This window comes from Protopterus annectens, chromosome 4.part1 (assembly GCF_019279795.1).
Source record: "Protopterus annectens isolate FY-2018-M chromosome 4.part1, PAN1.0, whole genome shotgun sequence".
NCBI classification, from domain to species: domain Eukaryota; kingdom Metazoa; phylum Chordata; order Ceratodontiformes; family Protopteridae; genus Protopterus; species Protopterus annectens.
In genome coordinates, this window is record NC_056734.1 from 163,312,325 (window position 1) to 163,325,793 (window position 13,469).

At 41.8% G+C, this 13,469-nt stretch overlaps 1 protein-coding gene across 1 annotated transcript in view; it reads right to left on the reverse strand.

Annotated features, from left to right (window-relative positions):
* The window catches only part of PRKCI (protein kinase C iota), a 1,721,954-nt gene that overhangs the window by 379,389 nt on the left and 1,329,096 nt on the right, over nucleotides 1-13,469 (reverse strand). Inside the window, exon 13 of the mRNA XM_044070065.1 lies at nucleotides 4,682-4,769. Coding sequence (XP_043926000.1) covers nucleotides 4,682-4,769 — 88 coding nt within the window. The remainder of the gene's footprint in view (nucleotides 1-4,681; nucleotides 4,770-13,469) is intronic.

Genomic DNA, 13,469 nt, shown 5'->3' on the forward strand with positions numbered 1-13,469 from the left:
TGCTTGTCTGCATAGAGGATAAGAATGTGTTCCCCCTTGCTTGTTGATGTACCACATGACAGTTGTGTTGTCTGTTTGAATCAACACCTGCCCTGGAAGAAGTAAATCCTTGAAAGCTATCAATGCAAACTGGACTGCTAACATCTCCTTCAAGTTGATATGTAGATGTTGAAGTCTGGCAGGCCACGTGTCTTGTACCCATTTTCCATTTAGATGAGCTCCCCAAGCTTTGTCTGAGGCATCTGTCGTTAAAATCTGACTCGCCTCTGGCCGGGTCACAGAGAGTCCTTTGTTTAGGTGACATTCCTGAGCCCACCACAAAAATTCCTTTTGAATGCAAGGTATTATCTGAAAGACAGTGTCCAAAACTTGGCAGTGCTGTGTCCATACATTCTTGAGATACCATTGTAGCTTCCTCATATGCAGTTTGGCATTGGGAAGTACCAGAATACAAGATGCCATGAACCCCAAGGCTTGAAGGACTGTCCTTGCAGTCAGCCTGGACTGACGAGACAACTGGTGGAAGTAAAGAGAAAGATTCTTTTGTTTGTCCGGGGTCAAAAAGGCCATCTGGGACGCTGTATTCAGTCTCACACCCAGAAAGCACATGTCCTGAGAGGGTACTAGACTGGACTTTATTTCGTTCACAGAATACCCCAGGCATCTTAACACTGCCATCACATACTGTAAATGATGAAGAAGTTCGTCCTTTTCTTGGGCCAGAATCAGGCAATCGTCCAAATAAGGATAGATCTGTATTCCTCTTAGCCTGAAGAAAGCTACCACTGGAGCCAGAACCTTCGTGAACACTCTGGGCGCAGTAGATAAGCCAAAGGGCAATGCAGAGAACTGATAATGTGAAGTCCCAGCCCAAAAACGCAGATACTTCCTGCAACCGGGCCTGATAGGAACATGAAGGTAAGCCTCCTTGAGATCCAGAGTCACCATCCAGTGATCTTTGCCCAGCAGAGGTAAAAGCTGTTGTAACGTCAACATTTTGAACTTGGGAATGTCCAGATATGTGTTGAGGATAGATAAATCCAAAATTGGTCTCCACGTGTTTCCTTTCTTTGGTACTAGAAACAGGCGAGAATAAAATCCTAGGCCCACTTCTGGCAGAGGGACCGGTTGTATGGCCCCTATTTGAAGTAGTAGAGAAATTTGTTTGCGAGCCTCTAGTCTTTGCTGAGGAGGAACGTCCGGCATGCCTTTGAAAGGAGGCAAGGTATGGAAATAAAACTTGTAACCCTGGTGTATGATATCCAATACCCATTTGTCTTGGGTAATCAACATCCAATTTTCCTTGAAGAGTGCTAACCTTCCTCCCAAAGGTGCTGCCAGGCAAGAAGGATCTGGCAGCTGAAAAAGTAGGTCATTGGGCCTGTTTACGAAAGGACTGGCCCCTGCCCTCACCGAAGATTGTGCAGGTGAACTCCTGTTTTAGGCCTGAAAGAACTCTGAGCTCTGCCCCTACCACGCCTAGATCTACCCCTAGACTGAGAATCATAAGAAGGATACGTCCACCCCTTAGCAGGCCAATTCCTACTAAACTTCGGAGGCTGAACTTGCAAAAAATCTTTAACAGCCTGCATAGACTTAGCCTTGTCTGCCATTTTCTTCAAGACTGACTCCACAGGTGAACCAAACAACACATCAGACTGCAAAGGAGCATCCAAAATCCTTGTCTTAACATGGTCAGATAAATTCTGATCCTTCAGCCAGGCGTGCCTGCGAAGAACTGAGCCAGTGGCAGCCACCCTAGATGAGGCCTGCACAGCATCAAAACCACACTGCAATGAATGCTTACCCACCTGTTCAGAGACATGCACCAAATCTTGTAATTCTTTACACTCAATGCCTTCCGCCAGAGCATCCACCTTAGACTTCAATTGAGAAAGAAGAAAGTTTTGATATTTCAACATATGAAACTGGCAATTCAAAGCCCTCATAGCTAAGGTAGAAGATGTATAGACCTTCTTTCCCCATCTATCCAAAGCTCTGGCTTCTTTATCTAGAGGAACCGGATTTTTACAACAGAGGCCTTGACACCCTTAGGTCCCTGACTAATAGTTTCTGGGTCGCCCTAGGACTCTTATAAAGATATTTATGAGCCTCAGGCACCCTGTAATACCTATCCGGTTTAACAGGAGCAGGAGGCAGAGAATCAGGATTAAGTGAAGCCTCTGCAAACACATCTTCCACAACATCCAGAACAGGGGGTATAGCCAAGGGCCTATGCTGGGGTAACAGCAAAAACTCCCTAAGCCTTTTCCTAGAATCAGAGAAGTCCTGACCTTCCCACTTAAAATGTTCCCTCATAGAATAAAGTGTCTCTGAAAAAGAAAAATCCTCTGGAGGAGAAGCAGAAGGAGTGGAATCATCTGCATCAGAATCAGAATAAGGAGAGTACTCCTGCAAGTCTTCAGCTGAAGACTCTGAAACATCCGAAGCCTGCTCAAAACTTCCCAACTCTGGCTCCACCCTAGGCCTCTTATCAGGAGGGGGCAAAGAACCTCTAATCAGAGTAATCAAATCTTCTGCCATTTTAAGCATGTGCTTCTTAGGCACAGACCCTGCTGAACTAGGAGTGACACCAACAGAAGCTAAAACTGGCCTGCCTCTGGGAGAAGCCTTGGAAACAGAAGGAGAAGGCCTACCCACCCTAGGAAGGGAAGGGAGTACAGTAACTTGAGAAGCCCCTTCAGCCTGACCTGCCTCCTGAGAGACCACCTCCTGCAAAATCAAAGTCTCCCCCTGAGACTCCAGAGAAGTCTCCGTCGGAACCACCGGTTCCACTGAAGCCTCTAAAGAACCGGCATCCGGAACGGACGACTCATCTTGCCTGGGTTTAACTGCTTTGTCTTTGCGCTTCTTCAAGAGAAGCGGCCGGAGAATCCGACGGCATATTATAATTGCACCGCTTCCCAAAGACCAGCCTAGCACAATCTAACCTTCGCTAATAGTGCTTATTGAACCTAGCACAAAAGCGACACCCAACAACGCCGTGCTCAGGCCCCAAACAAGGAATACACAAAGAATGATAATCCCTATGCGGTATCTGTTTCCCACAAGAAATACAGTTATTCACTTTTTCTGACATCCGGTAAAACACTGAGGCAAGAAAAACCAAAATATTCCCAACGGGTACTTAGCCAACTTGGATTCGGTCTGAAACTCCGAATTCGAAAAATTTCAGAACGCCGAACGGCACTTGCAACGCTGCTTCTGCATCGGACCATGCGGCAAAAAAGACTGAGGAAATGACGTCGGTCATGCGCTTTTGTACCCTGACGTCCTGATGTCAGTTTTAAGCGCCTTGACCGATGTCAGCCTAATACTTTGGTATTCGGGCCGACCGAGGACAGCGGACTACCCCATATGTAAGGACTGCAGCAATATGAGATGAAGAACATCTGGATCCTCAGAATAAATTTTATAGGACAGTGAAGGAAGAAAGGACCTTTCCTACCCTAAGTACAAGTGGGAAGATGCACAGCTCACCCAAGGTATGATGTGATGAGCAAATTACATATGAGCATTGGATCTCTGTAGTCAGAATAAAGTTAGAAGGGGGTGGCACATGGTCATGGCATGCTTATGTGGGGGCAGGCACTGATGTCAAACATTGCTCCCTAAGAGTTCACTCCTCACTCCTGTGAAGACAACTCACACCAGACAAAATGTATATGCATATTAATTTGGCCGCACTTATGGGCCCAAACGGTACTGAAGGAAAATAGAGTTTCCTCAATCCTAATTAAAATGAGTCTTGTTTGACTTTGGGGAGTTTCACAGGCAGCAGCAGTAGATTCCTTGGATCCAGGGTTCAACCATAAAGCCTTCACGTGGGGACTGGATTGACTGTCACATGACTGATCTCATTCCAAATGCTCGAAAATGGAAATAAACCAGTGCAGGCACCCTACGATGCACCTCTCAATGTAGTTACTGGGGAAGTGAATCAATCATTCACATATGGTCTGATCATGACAAGTTAAAAAAATAACTCTTTGCCATTGAACAAAGTGCTCCCACCAGCCCATACACCAAGCACTCAGCACAGCCACCCTTTGCCTCACACTGATGCAGGTCTCAAGTTAATCGCCACATCTCAAGTAGATCACTGGGCTGAATAACTGGCACTTATGTCAATGCATCATGTTGTGTTCCTCTTCCAGAAAACATAAGCAGTGGCACTGAGGAACTGGGTAGTGATTTGCTGATAACAACAACACTATTTTTTTATGCTTTAGGCATCAAACATGAGAACTCTCCTCTGATGAACTGGGAAAGTGGTGGTAGCTTCATTTGCTGTGAATGAAAGTAACTTGTCAAACATGTGGTCATTGCTTTTCAATCAATTACTGCTTGTTTGTTCTCAGTATATTTTTTCAAGATTTATTTTACGGTTATGTATAGGGTAGGTTTTGGGTACATTAGAAAGTGAATTATGCAAGTACCAAAATAAAGAAACATTAAAGGGCTAGCTAAGTCAGGTGTGTTGTCGGGTCAACAAAGGTATTTCTGGTGAACACTTTCCGATCATTGGCACTGGCATTATAGGTAAAACAGTTACCATTACACAAACATCCAGAAAAGATTCAGACAGTACTTCAGTCCATCACACATAACTAAGCATCATTACATTTCAAAAAACTAACAAATCATTCTTAAATGGTACCATAATCCTCTCCTCGTAAGATCTCTGGAGCAATGTAGTTTGGAGTACCACAGAAAGTACTGGTTGTGTCACCAGGTCTTAACCCTTCCTGTTACAAGAAAAATTGTACAATTAAGTTGATTTAAATTTGGATCGCTATCAGAAAAACACAAAAATACACGTATTAGAATTTAAATTGTGCTGCACTGTCATATGTGGAACTAAAAAAGGCAGCATAAAGTTATTTAAATTCAGCAATAGAAAACATCAGAATACTGGAATTTATTTCTTAAGTGATCCAAAGGAGCTCTAGTAAGACACAGTGACAGGAAACACACTGTAGCACCAAAAACAAGGTGCATTAATAGAAAAGTACAGTTTACAGTATTAAGACTTTATTTTTCATAAAGGCACACTAGTTAGTCCTTAGATTAAACCTAGCACAAGAGACAGGAAAAAATGCTTTTATTTCACATAAATGCACGCAACCAAACATTAAACTAAGAAATGAAAATGCACAGCTAGCCACACTAAGCACCCCCTCCCCCAAACAACAAGAACAAAAAAATAAATAAAAGTTTATCTGCCAGCACGTTGAAAAAAAATGTACTTCAATCTGGCAGTCCACAATGCCCTGACTAACTGCTGGCTTAAAAATAAATGTAATCCTTGTCATTAGCTTGTCCAACTAAGAACTGTGTTTGCACTAGTTTAAAAAAACTAATGTGTGCTTTCTTTCTGCTAAAACAATGGCCACATGATAGTTTCCTGTAATCCTACTAAACATTTCCCACTTGCAACAAAGTTTATATTGACGTTTTTTGGGTTTCAAAATGAAAAAGCAAATAAAATGGGAATGCAACAAAGTCAAAAGGGAAACTTGTATTACTTAAAATGCACCACACTGCTGTCCGCACAAGGGGCGGACCACTCTCTGTGCCACCACCATTAGTATGCCTTTGTCCACAGCGACAGTGCTTCTGTCATGACAGAAAAATTAGCTTTGTCTTTTGGGATTAATTTAGTGTATTTATTGTATTCATCTGTTAACTGGGTACACCCTTTATACACAATGGATAATCCTAGAGCACTGTCTGGTTAAGAGACTTGCTCGGCCACAGTCTTGGCAACCTGAGGGAGAAGTAAATCAAATTTTGCACCTTTGACTATAAGGAGCCTGTGGAACAGCTCATAACCTTAATCCTCTGCAGTGTATGGAGACACACTGATGTTCAAAGCTGCACATGGAAATTAAAAAATGGCTCTGCATATGGAATGGAAATCCAACAGACAAACAATATTTGAACTGGCAAACTACAAGAACAACTAGCTTAAATACTTGTTGGCAAAAAAATAAATAAAGGTGGAATGCATATTTGCAGATGAACAGTGGTGACACGAAACAATATTACAAAGAAGCATCAGAAAGGTCTGCTGCCTCCAAAATGATTCAGTGCATCCTTTTTCCACAAGGCAAAGTAACAAGGGAAAAAAAACATTAAATGTAAGACAGTGAGAAAGTTAATACAGTTAGTGGGAAAGCTAAGAGGCTAGAAATGCTCTCTTACTTCCTTTAGATCATGCCATCTACTTTTTATTAGTAGTAGCTGCTAATCAACTCTTCCTCTCACCAACTGCCCCAAGAAATCATTAGCCATTATCACATGCAACCAGGGTTGCCAGACGTCCTTATGTGGGCGGGACTGTCCCGGGATCAGCAGCCTGATCCAGAGTCCCGCACTGCCGGTTTAAATCCCGGGCAGCCTCTGCTTTGGTTTTTTTTTTGGACTGGCCCATATACCGCCATACGGGCCAATCAAAAATCGCTAAATACGGAGCTTCTTGTGTTTAATGCGGAACATCACAGTTACGCATTAAATAGAAGTAGCTCTGTGTTTAGTGATTTTTGATTGGCCCGTATACCGGTATACGGACCAATATAAAAAAAAAAAAAAAAAAAAAAAAAAAAAAAAAAAAAAAAATCGCAAACCAGAGCTACTTCTGTTTAATGCGGAACTGCGATGTTTCGCATTAAACAAAAGTAGCTCCGTGTTTATTATTTAAAAAATAAACACAGAGCTACTTTTGTTTAATGCAGAACTCTGATGTTCCGCATTAAAGACCTAGTGTGGAAGACCTTTTTTTTAAGTCTTCACTTGCTGTGAAAGACTTTTTTTTGTCCCTACCTGGCAGTCGGAAATCTGGCAACCCTGCACACAACTGGCTGGCAATGACAGTACTCCTAAATCCAGAGCTAAAAAAAGAGTAAAGTATACAACTTCACCATTATTCATTTAGCAGTTTCTAGGGCAGAAACACATCCGAAGTTAGCATTCAATCAGATCACTAAACAGTCACAAACATCCAGTCGGGGGGTGGGGGATCCACTACACACACACACACACACACACACACACACACAAAGCATATACACAAATATTCTTAGGGTTAGCACTCTTGCCTTCCAGCTGTATTCTTCACTAAAACTGGCTACCATGTTAAGATCTGCTGTGCTGCATCCTAAGCCATGACATTTGACGTGCTTTTTACTGCACACACAAACATAAAATACACAACCTTATTGATGATATTTGTGCCACAGAAGTGCATTCAGGAACAGCAAGCAACACCTAGACTAGTGTCAGATACCCTTTTTTTTCCAGCTGCGAGATTACCTCTAAAGAGGGAAATCAATGCTGGCTCAAGTAATGGATTTAAGCCAACATGCAAACAACTTAAGGCAGTGATCCCCTTATGCTATACCTACTGACCATGGGAAGAACATTTATCTGGTAGGTTAAGAAGACTTAGCAAAAATAATCTTTTACAATACAGTCTAGCTAGGACATTTATTTTCAAAAGGCAGGCTAAACAATTTCAACTAAGACGGTGTCATAATAGAGCAATCAGCTATTCTGAGTTTAAACATGACAAGCTGAATGTGTTCACACATGTACAATATGCACTTATGATACACACATTCTGCATCTCTGTTGTTCATACTTCTCAACCTGCTGACGATGAAAATAGGGAAAAGGTTTCTTAAAACATCCACCCAAATATATGGACCCATGGCACATTTGAGCATCTATTGTTACAAGTAAGTAGGACTTATGAACTATACTATGTTAATCATCCCCACTGTTTCAGTGACATTTTGGGTGGAAGGATAAAGATCCAGGAGCACTGGTCCTAGCAAAGCCTGCTCTGGACCTTGAAAAAGGAATCAAGTTTGTATGGCTTTGTGCAGGTATGAACACAGGACCAAGCTGCTGCATCCAGAATACTTCTACAGTCCAGCTTTTTCCAATATGCCATCAAGGAGGATAAGGCCCTAGTCGAGTGAGTCAACCTTGCCTAGAAGAGATTTACAATGGTGGGAATAACGGAAAACAATGGCACAGCACAATCAAGCAACATGTTGACCTTTCTTAACATTCATATAGGAAACAAACAGCTGTTCAGCATTCCTAAAGAGCTTTTTCTGTCAAGGTAGTACTGGAGCTGTATGTGCGCATCCAAGGAATGTAGAATCTTTTCTCCTTGTTTATTTAATCAGGCTAGAACACTGGGAGATTGAAGACTTGATTCAAGGTAAATTCAGAAGCAATTTGGGCATGAATGATGGATTACTGTGTAACACAACCCTTTCCTTGTAAAAAATCAGAGAGGGTTGGCCCACCATGAGAGCTTGCGGCTCAGAACCTTACCTTGCAGACATTAGAGCAATAAGTAAAAACAGTCTTCCAAGTAATGAACCATAAAATAAACCTGACAGGAAGATTCAAATGGAGGTAAAGTCAATTTTTCAAGAACAAAGTTGAGATCCCAGGGAGGAAGAATTATTTTTTTTATTTTTTTGGTGGGGGGGGGGCAGCACTCCTTTCATAAACTGTAACCACAAAAAAAGAAACAAACGCACAGGATCCACAGGCAGAGAAGCTGAGATGACTGCAAAATGCACTTTGACAGAAGCATATGACAAATCTTCCCTAAGTAACTCATACAATTATTTTAAAACTCTTTTGAGACCTCTGCTGTTGGCTAGGCACCACCTAGAAAACCTCTTCCACATGTATATGTAAGATTTTCTATTTGCAAGTTTTCTTGCCTCCTTAAATACTTGTTGCACAATCCTCATGGAACAAGTGCCTAAAAATGTATCAAAACAGAATCATCCAGACTGTCAGTTACAATTGCTCTTAGCTGGTGTGTACCATTTACCCCGTTGCTATGTGAGCAGATCAAGTCTATGAGGAAGCTTGTGAAATTGCCACCGCCAATTCCATTAAAAGGGAGAACCAACTTTGCAAAAAAGGGGTTACCACAATAATCTTTGGTAATTCTTTCTGAATTGTCAAAAGTACCGTGGGACTCAATGGAAAGGGTGGAATTACATACAGGAACATTCCAACCATGGGAATGATAGAACATCTGTCTTCCAAGCATGGCTGCAAGGATGTCTAACAGAACTTTTTCAGTTGTTTGTTTTGACAGGAGACGAATAGATATACTTCAGGTGTTGCCCACATCTGCATCAAGTCCTGGAAAACCTCTACAAGGAGCTTCCACTTGTGATGCTCTTTCCAGAATCTGCCTGCCATTGTGCTTTGCTCTGATGGAATGTATGAGGGCTGATGAGTCGGAGAATGCTAGAGCCATCTCCCAGGGCATCAATGTCACATAGCAAAGAGGGTATACGTCTTTGTACCCCTTACTTTTTCAGGTACTGCATCACAGTAGTGTTTGTGATCACTAGAAGAGGACCTGGATTCCATAAGTGGTGAAGAACTTTTAAGGAATGAATCACTGCCAACATCTCTTTCATGCTGTGTGCTTTGGTGTGTCTTGACGACCTCACAAGCCCTGCACTTGAACTCGCACTGACAATGCTCCCCAAGCAAAATCTGAAAAGTCTGTCTGGGCAGAATGGATAGGGTCAGAAGACAGAAAGGAAATCCTAGATTTAGAGACAGTTGATTCTTACACGTCTGCTGTTCCGAAAATCCCAATACCGACAACTGGAAATCCAAGGAATGAAGGTGCTGGGCCAACAATTCTTTAAGTGAGAATGAATTTTTATGTAGAGATAGTTTGGATAGTGGCATCATGAGGATCACTGATGCCATGAGGCCTAGAATTTTGAGGAAATATCTTGCTGAAGCCACATCTAGAAGAGAGAAATCTAAGAAAACGCCCTGGTAAGTCAGAATTTTGTCTTCTGACAGAAAGGCCATCCTTTTAGCTGTCTATCCAATACCCCAGGAAAACAATTTGTTGACAGGGTGTAAGGAAGGACTTTTGAAGGTTCAGCTTGAACACCATGTGGGAAAGGAGGGATGCAACCTTAGTCTAGGGATTCCAAGCACCTGGATACATAATCTGCACAAATCAGAAAGTTGTCTAAATAAGAAAAAATGTGGACATCTATGGTTCTGCAATAGGCAACCATTGGGACCAGACACTTTGTAAAGTCATTAGGTGCAGCAATTAGCCTTAAAGTGTAACGCAGAAAACTGATAATGTAAGCCAGACACAGTAAATCTCAAAACGTTTACAAAATTGGGAGCAACAGGAATATGATTAAGTGTCCTAGAGATTTATGTCACCATGAAACAAGGATCTGGAAGCAACACTAAGATCAACTGTAAACTGAACATTTTGAATTGCAGAACGCTTAAAGGCATTTAGAAAGGACAAACTTAGGGCTGGTCTCCAAGAGTGCTTTGTGCAGGGTAGGCACTGGTACTATGACCCCTGCTTCTGCCATGTGATGGAGCACTGGACAAAACAGCTCTGTCTTGTCTAGTGGGTGTGCGAGAGTTCCCCTGAAAGGGGAGGATTGTCTATCCACTGCTAAGTGTATCCTCTCTGAATTAGATGATTTGCAGTCTATATAAAAAATTCTAGTGGGTGTGCGAGAATTCCCCTGAAAGGGGAGGATTGTCTATCCACTGCTAAGTGTATCCTCTCTGAATTAGATGATTTGCAGTCTATATAAAAAAATCTATTAGAAGGTAATGATTTTCCTTCTATATTTTCCAACAAATACCCGCGGCGGTGGTGCTGCGGTAGCGTTGTCGCCACACAGCAAGTCGCTGTCCGGTTCAATTCTCAGCTAGAGCGTCTTCTGCGTAGAGACATGCGTGAATGGGCGTACCTTCGTTGAAGGTTGTGCGTTAGGGCTGGTAACTCGGCACTCCGTTTGTATGTACCTGACAAGACAAATGCAGCAACTGGAATGTCCACAAAGGTTGCTTACAAAAAGAATACAGGTAGTAAACAAAGTGTCATATGCTGATCTCTACAAAGCCCTGTCATTTTACTCGGTATCACACTGACTTCTGAGGGCTGATCTTTCTTGGCATACAGGGAATCCCTGCACCCTGACCCTTTTGCACACAAACAAATATATGAACTACTACATTAAAAGACCTAAATTTTGTATGCAATATAAACAGGACATGTTGGAGAGACAAATACATTTCTCAGAGAAATCCCTTTTTCTGGAACAGGCTTCCCATCCATGGGAAGCAGAGTTCCTCTCTAACCCTATTTAAATAAAACTCGGACCAGTGGATGGGTAATAGGAAATTCACCCCTTCAGTAAACCACCACCCATACAAATCAAATTTGTAGGTCACATTTGGGTTGCATGGCTAGACTTACAAGGGCCCTAGTGGTCATTAGCATAGCATACATCTATGAACCTATTAATACTGTAAGCAGCTGAACATGCTTACACATGTTCAGTATGCACTTGTGATCCACACATTCTACACCTCTCTGTCATTCACACCTCTCAACACACAGAAGAGAAAAAAGGCAAATTCCCGCATATGACTGTATGCAATCTCAGACAGAACACACAAGCTCCATAAAAAACTAACATTGTAAGTGAACTTAACACAAAGACCGACTTACATTGCTAACACTAAAACGAGCTGCACCAGGGCAATAATCTGCATACCTCACTGAAATAAAGTTCAATGTAATACAGAATTCAGAATCACATAGGAAGAAAGACAGAACACTGCCCTTTACTATCTCTTTACTGTCTGAATCAAAACATCTAAGATATAAAGCTCAAAAGAGGTTAGGTGAGAGTTTTCATCTCAAATCCGAACTTCACCTGTTAAATTCATATTAAAATTAAAATTCTAAACAAAGTGCAACATCAGACAGCATAAGCAGCCAGTTAGGATTCTAGATTGGAGAAATCATTAACATGAAATCTAAGATGTACAGGGACCCCATGAAGATCGCAGGCTGAAAGGGGGAAGAAGAGTCACTGCTTCGCCCTCTACTAAAATCGAAGTCACAGGTCCGAGCAAGATGTTGACAAATTCCTGGAAATGTTCTTCCATGCTAACCGGTACACACAATGAACTGCAACAAACAGAACAGCCCAAGTGGGAAAAATGCCTTCCAGATCTGTGCTCAAAAACTCAAGAGGCAGAGATATGCAACTGTTATGAAGCAACAATTGAGGCACCAGCCACCAATGAGGGAGAAGATGTAGAAGGGATCTTAAGGGATCTTAGAAGGGATCTTGTAGTAAGGGATGAAGAAAGGAGAACTGCATCATGGCGAATCTGCTCAAAATGAGAGCTCAAGTGTTAAGTAATGGAAGAAAGTTTGTAGGCCAGGAATATAAGTTATCAATGTAAATTGTAGTGTAGGCAGGAAACACAAAGGCTACGAAAAACAGGATTTAGTAACCAACCCGAGCAAGTGAAATTGGGGTGACTAAAGCCTCATAAAAAAGAGAGTGAACAGCAACTTAGGAATAGCAAGTGTTCTAAATTCTCAATCATGACCCTTAAAAAAATTTGTCAAGGAGAAATAACACTTCCACTGAGGGTTCCCTGAAAAATGGACTAATTATCAAAATATCAGTAAAATATTAACAGGGCGCCTCTTTGAAGGGTATAACTGAAGAAAATTTCAAGAACAAATGTATTCTCCATGAAGAGGAGGTCCAGCCATAGTAGCTATGCATTCCCTAAACCTCAAGATGGAAGCCTATCAAAGTAAAAGATTTGAAAGAAAAGTTATCACTCCCATCAGCCAGGGCTTGTGCCAAAGTCTAGAACAAACATGAAAGTGCCACTGTCGGCCTGAGTAAGGGAAATCCCTCTCTTGTAAATAGGCCTCCATGATCATATAAACAATTTCATCCCAGACGAATGGACCTACAGCTTAATTTACACACAAAAAATATTTGAAAGTGTAAAAAGAGAGCACTACAAAGACAATAATAGTTATCAAGGAAAGACTAGGCAAAAAGAAAGAAAAACAGGGCTGACAGGAAGGAAGTTGAATAAAGCTGGCCAAATCTGTCCTCCAAAAATCTCAGTAAGACAGTAGGAGGAAAAAACAGAAACTTGCTGCCCTGAGTCCACAGGAAAAACTGAGAAGCTAGTAAAGTCGAAAATCAAGGTATCATTCCACTGCTGCAGGTTATAGCAAGACTGTAAACAAGACAAATATGCAAGGCTGGAGCATCCAAACTGGTCACTCACCCCTCAAAGTGAGTTTCCAGTGAAGAACAGGGGACCAGCTGAAGTGCAATAACATGCCACTCCTAGAAAAAGAAAGCTGCACCGTGTGACCACAGTGATCCGTAAAAGAAAAAGAAAACTTTTCCAATTCAAAGCCTAAACTGAGCAAAAAAGCTGAAGATTAGCTTTAGATTATTGTGCATCTATCTATATAACAACCCCCCCCCCCACACTTTTTGCACACAAGGTTGGGATGTCATATATCACAGTGACCATCATCTAAAGTCAATGTGTACGTTTTCAAA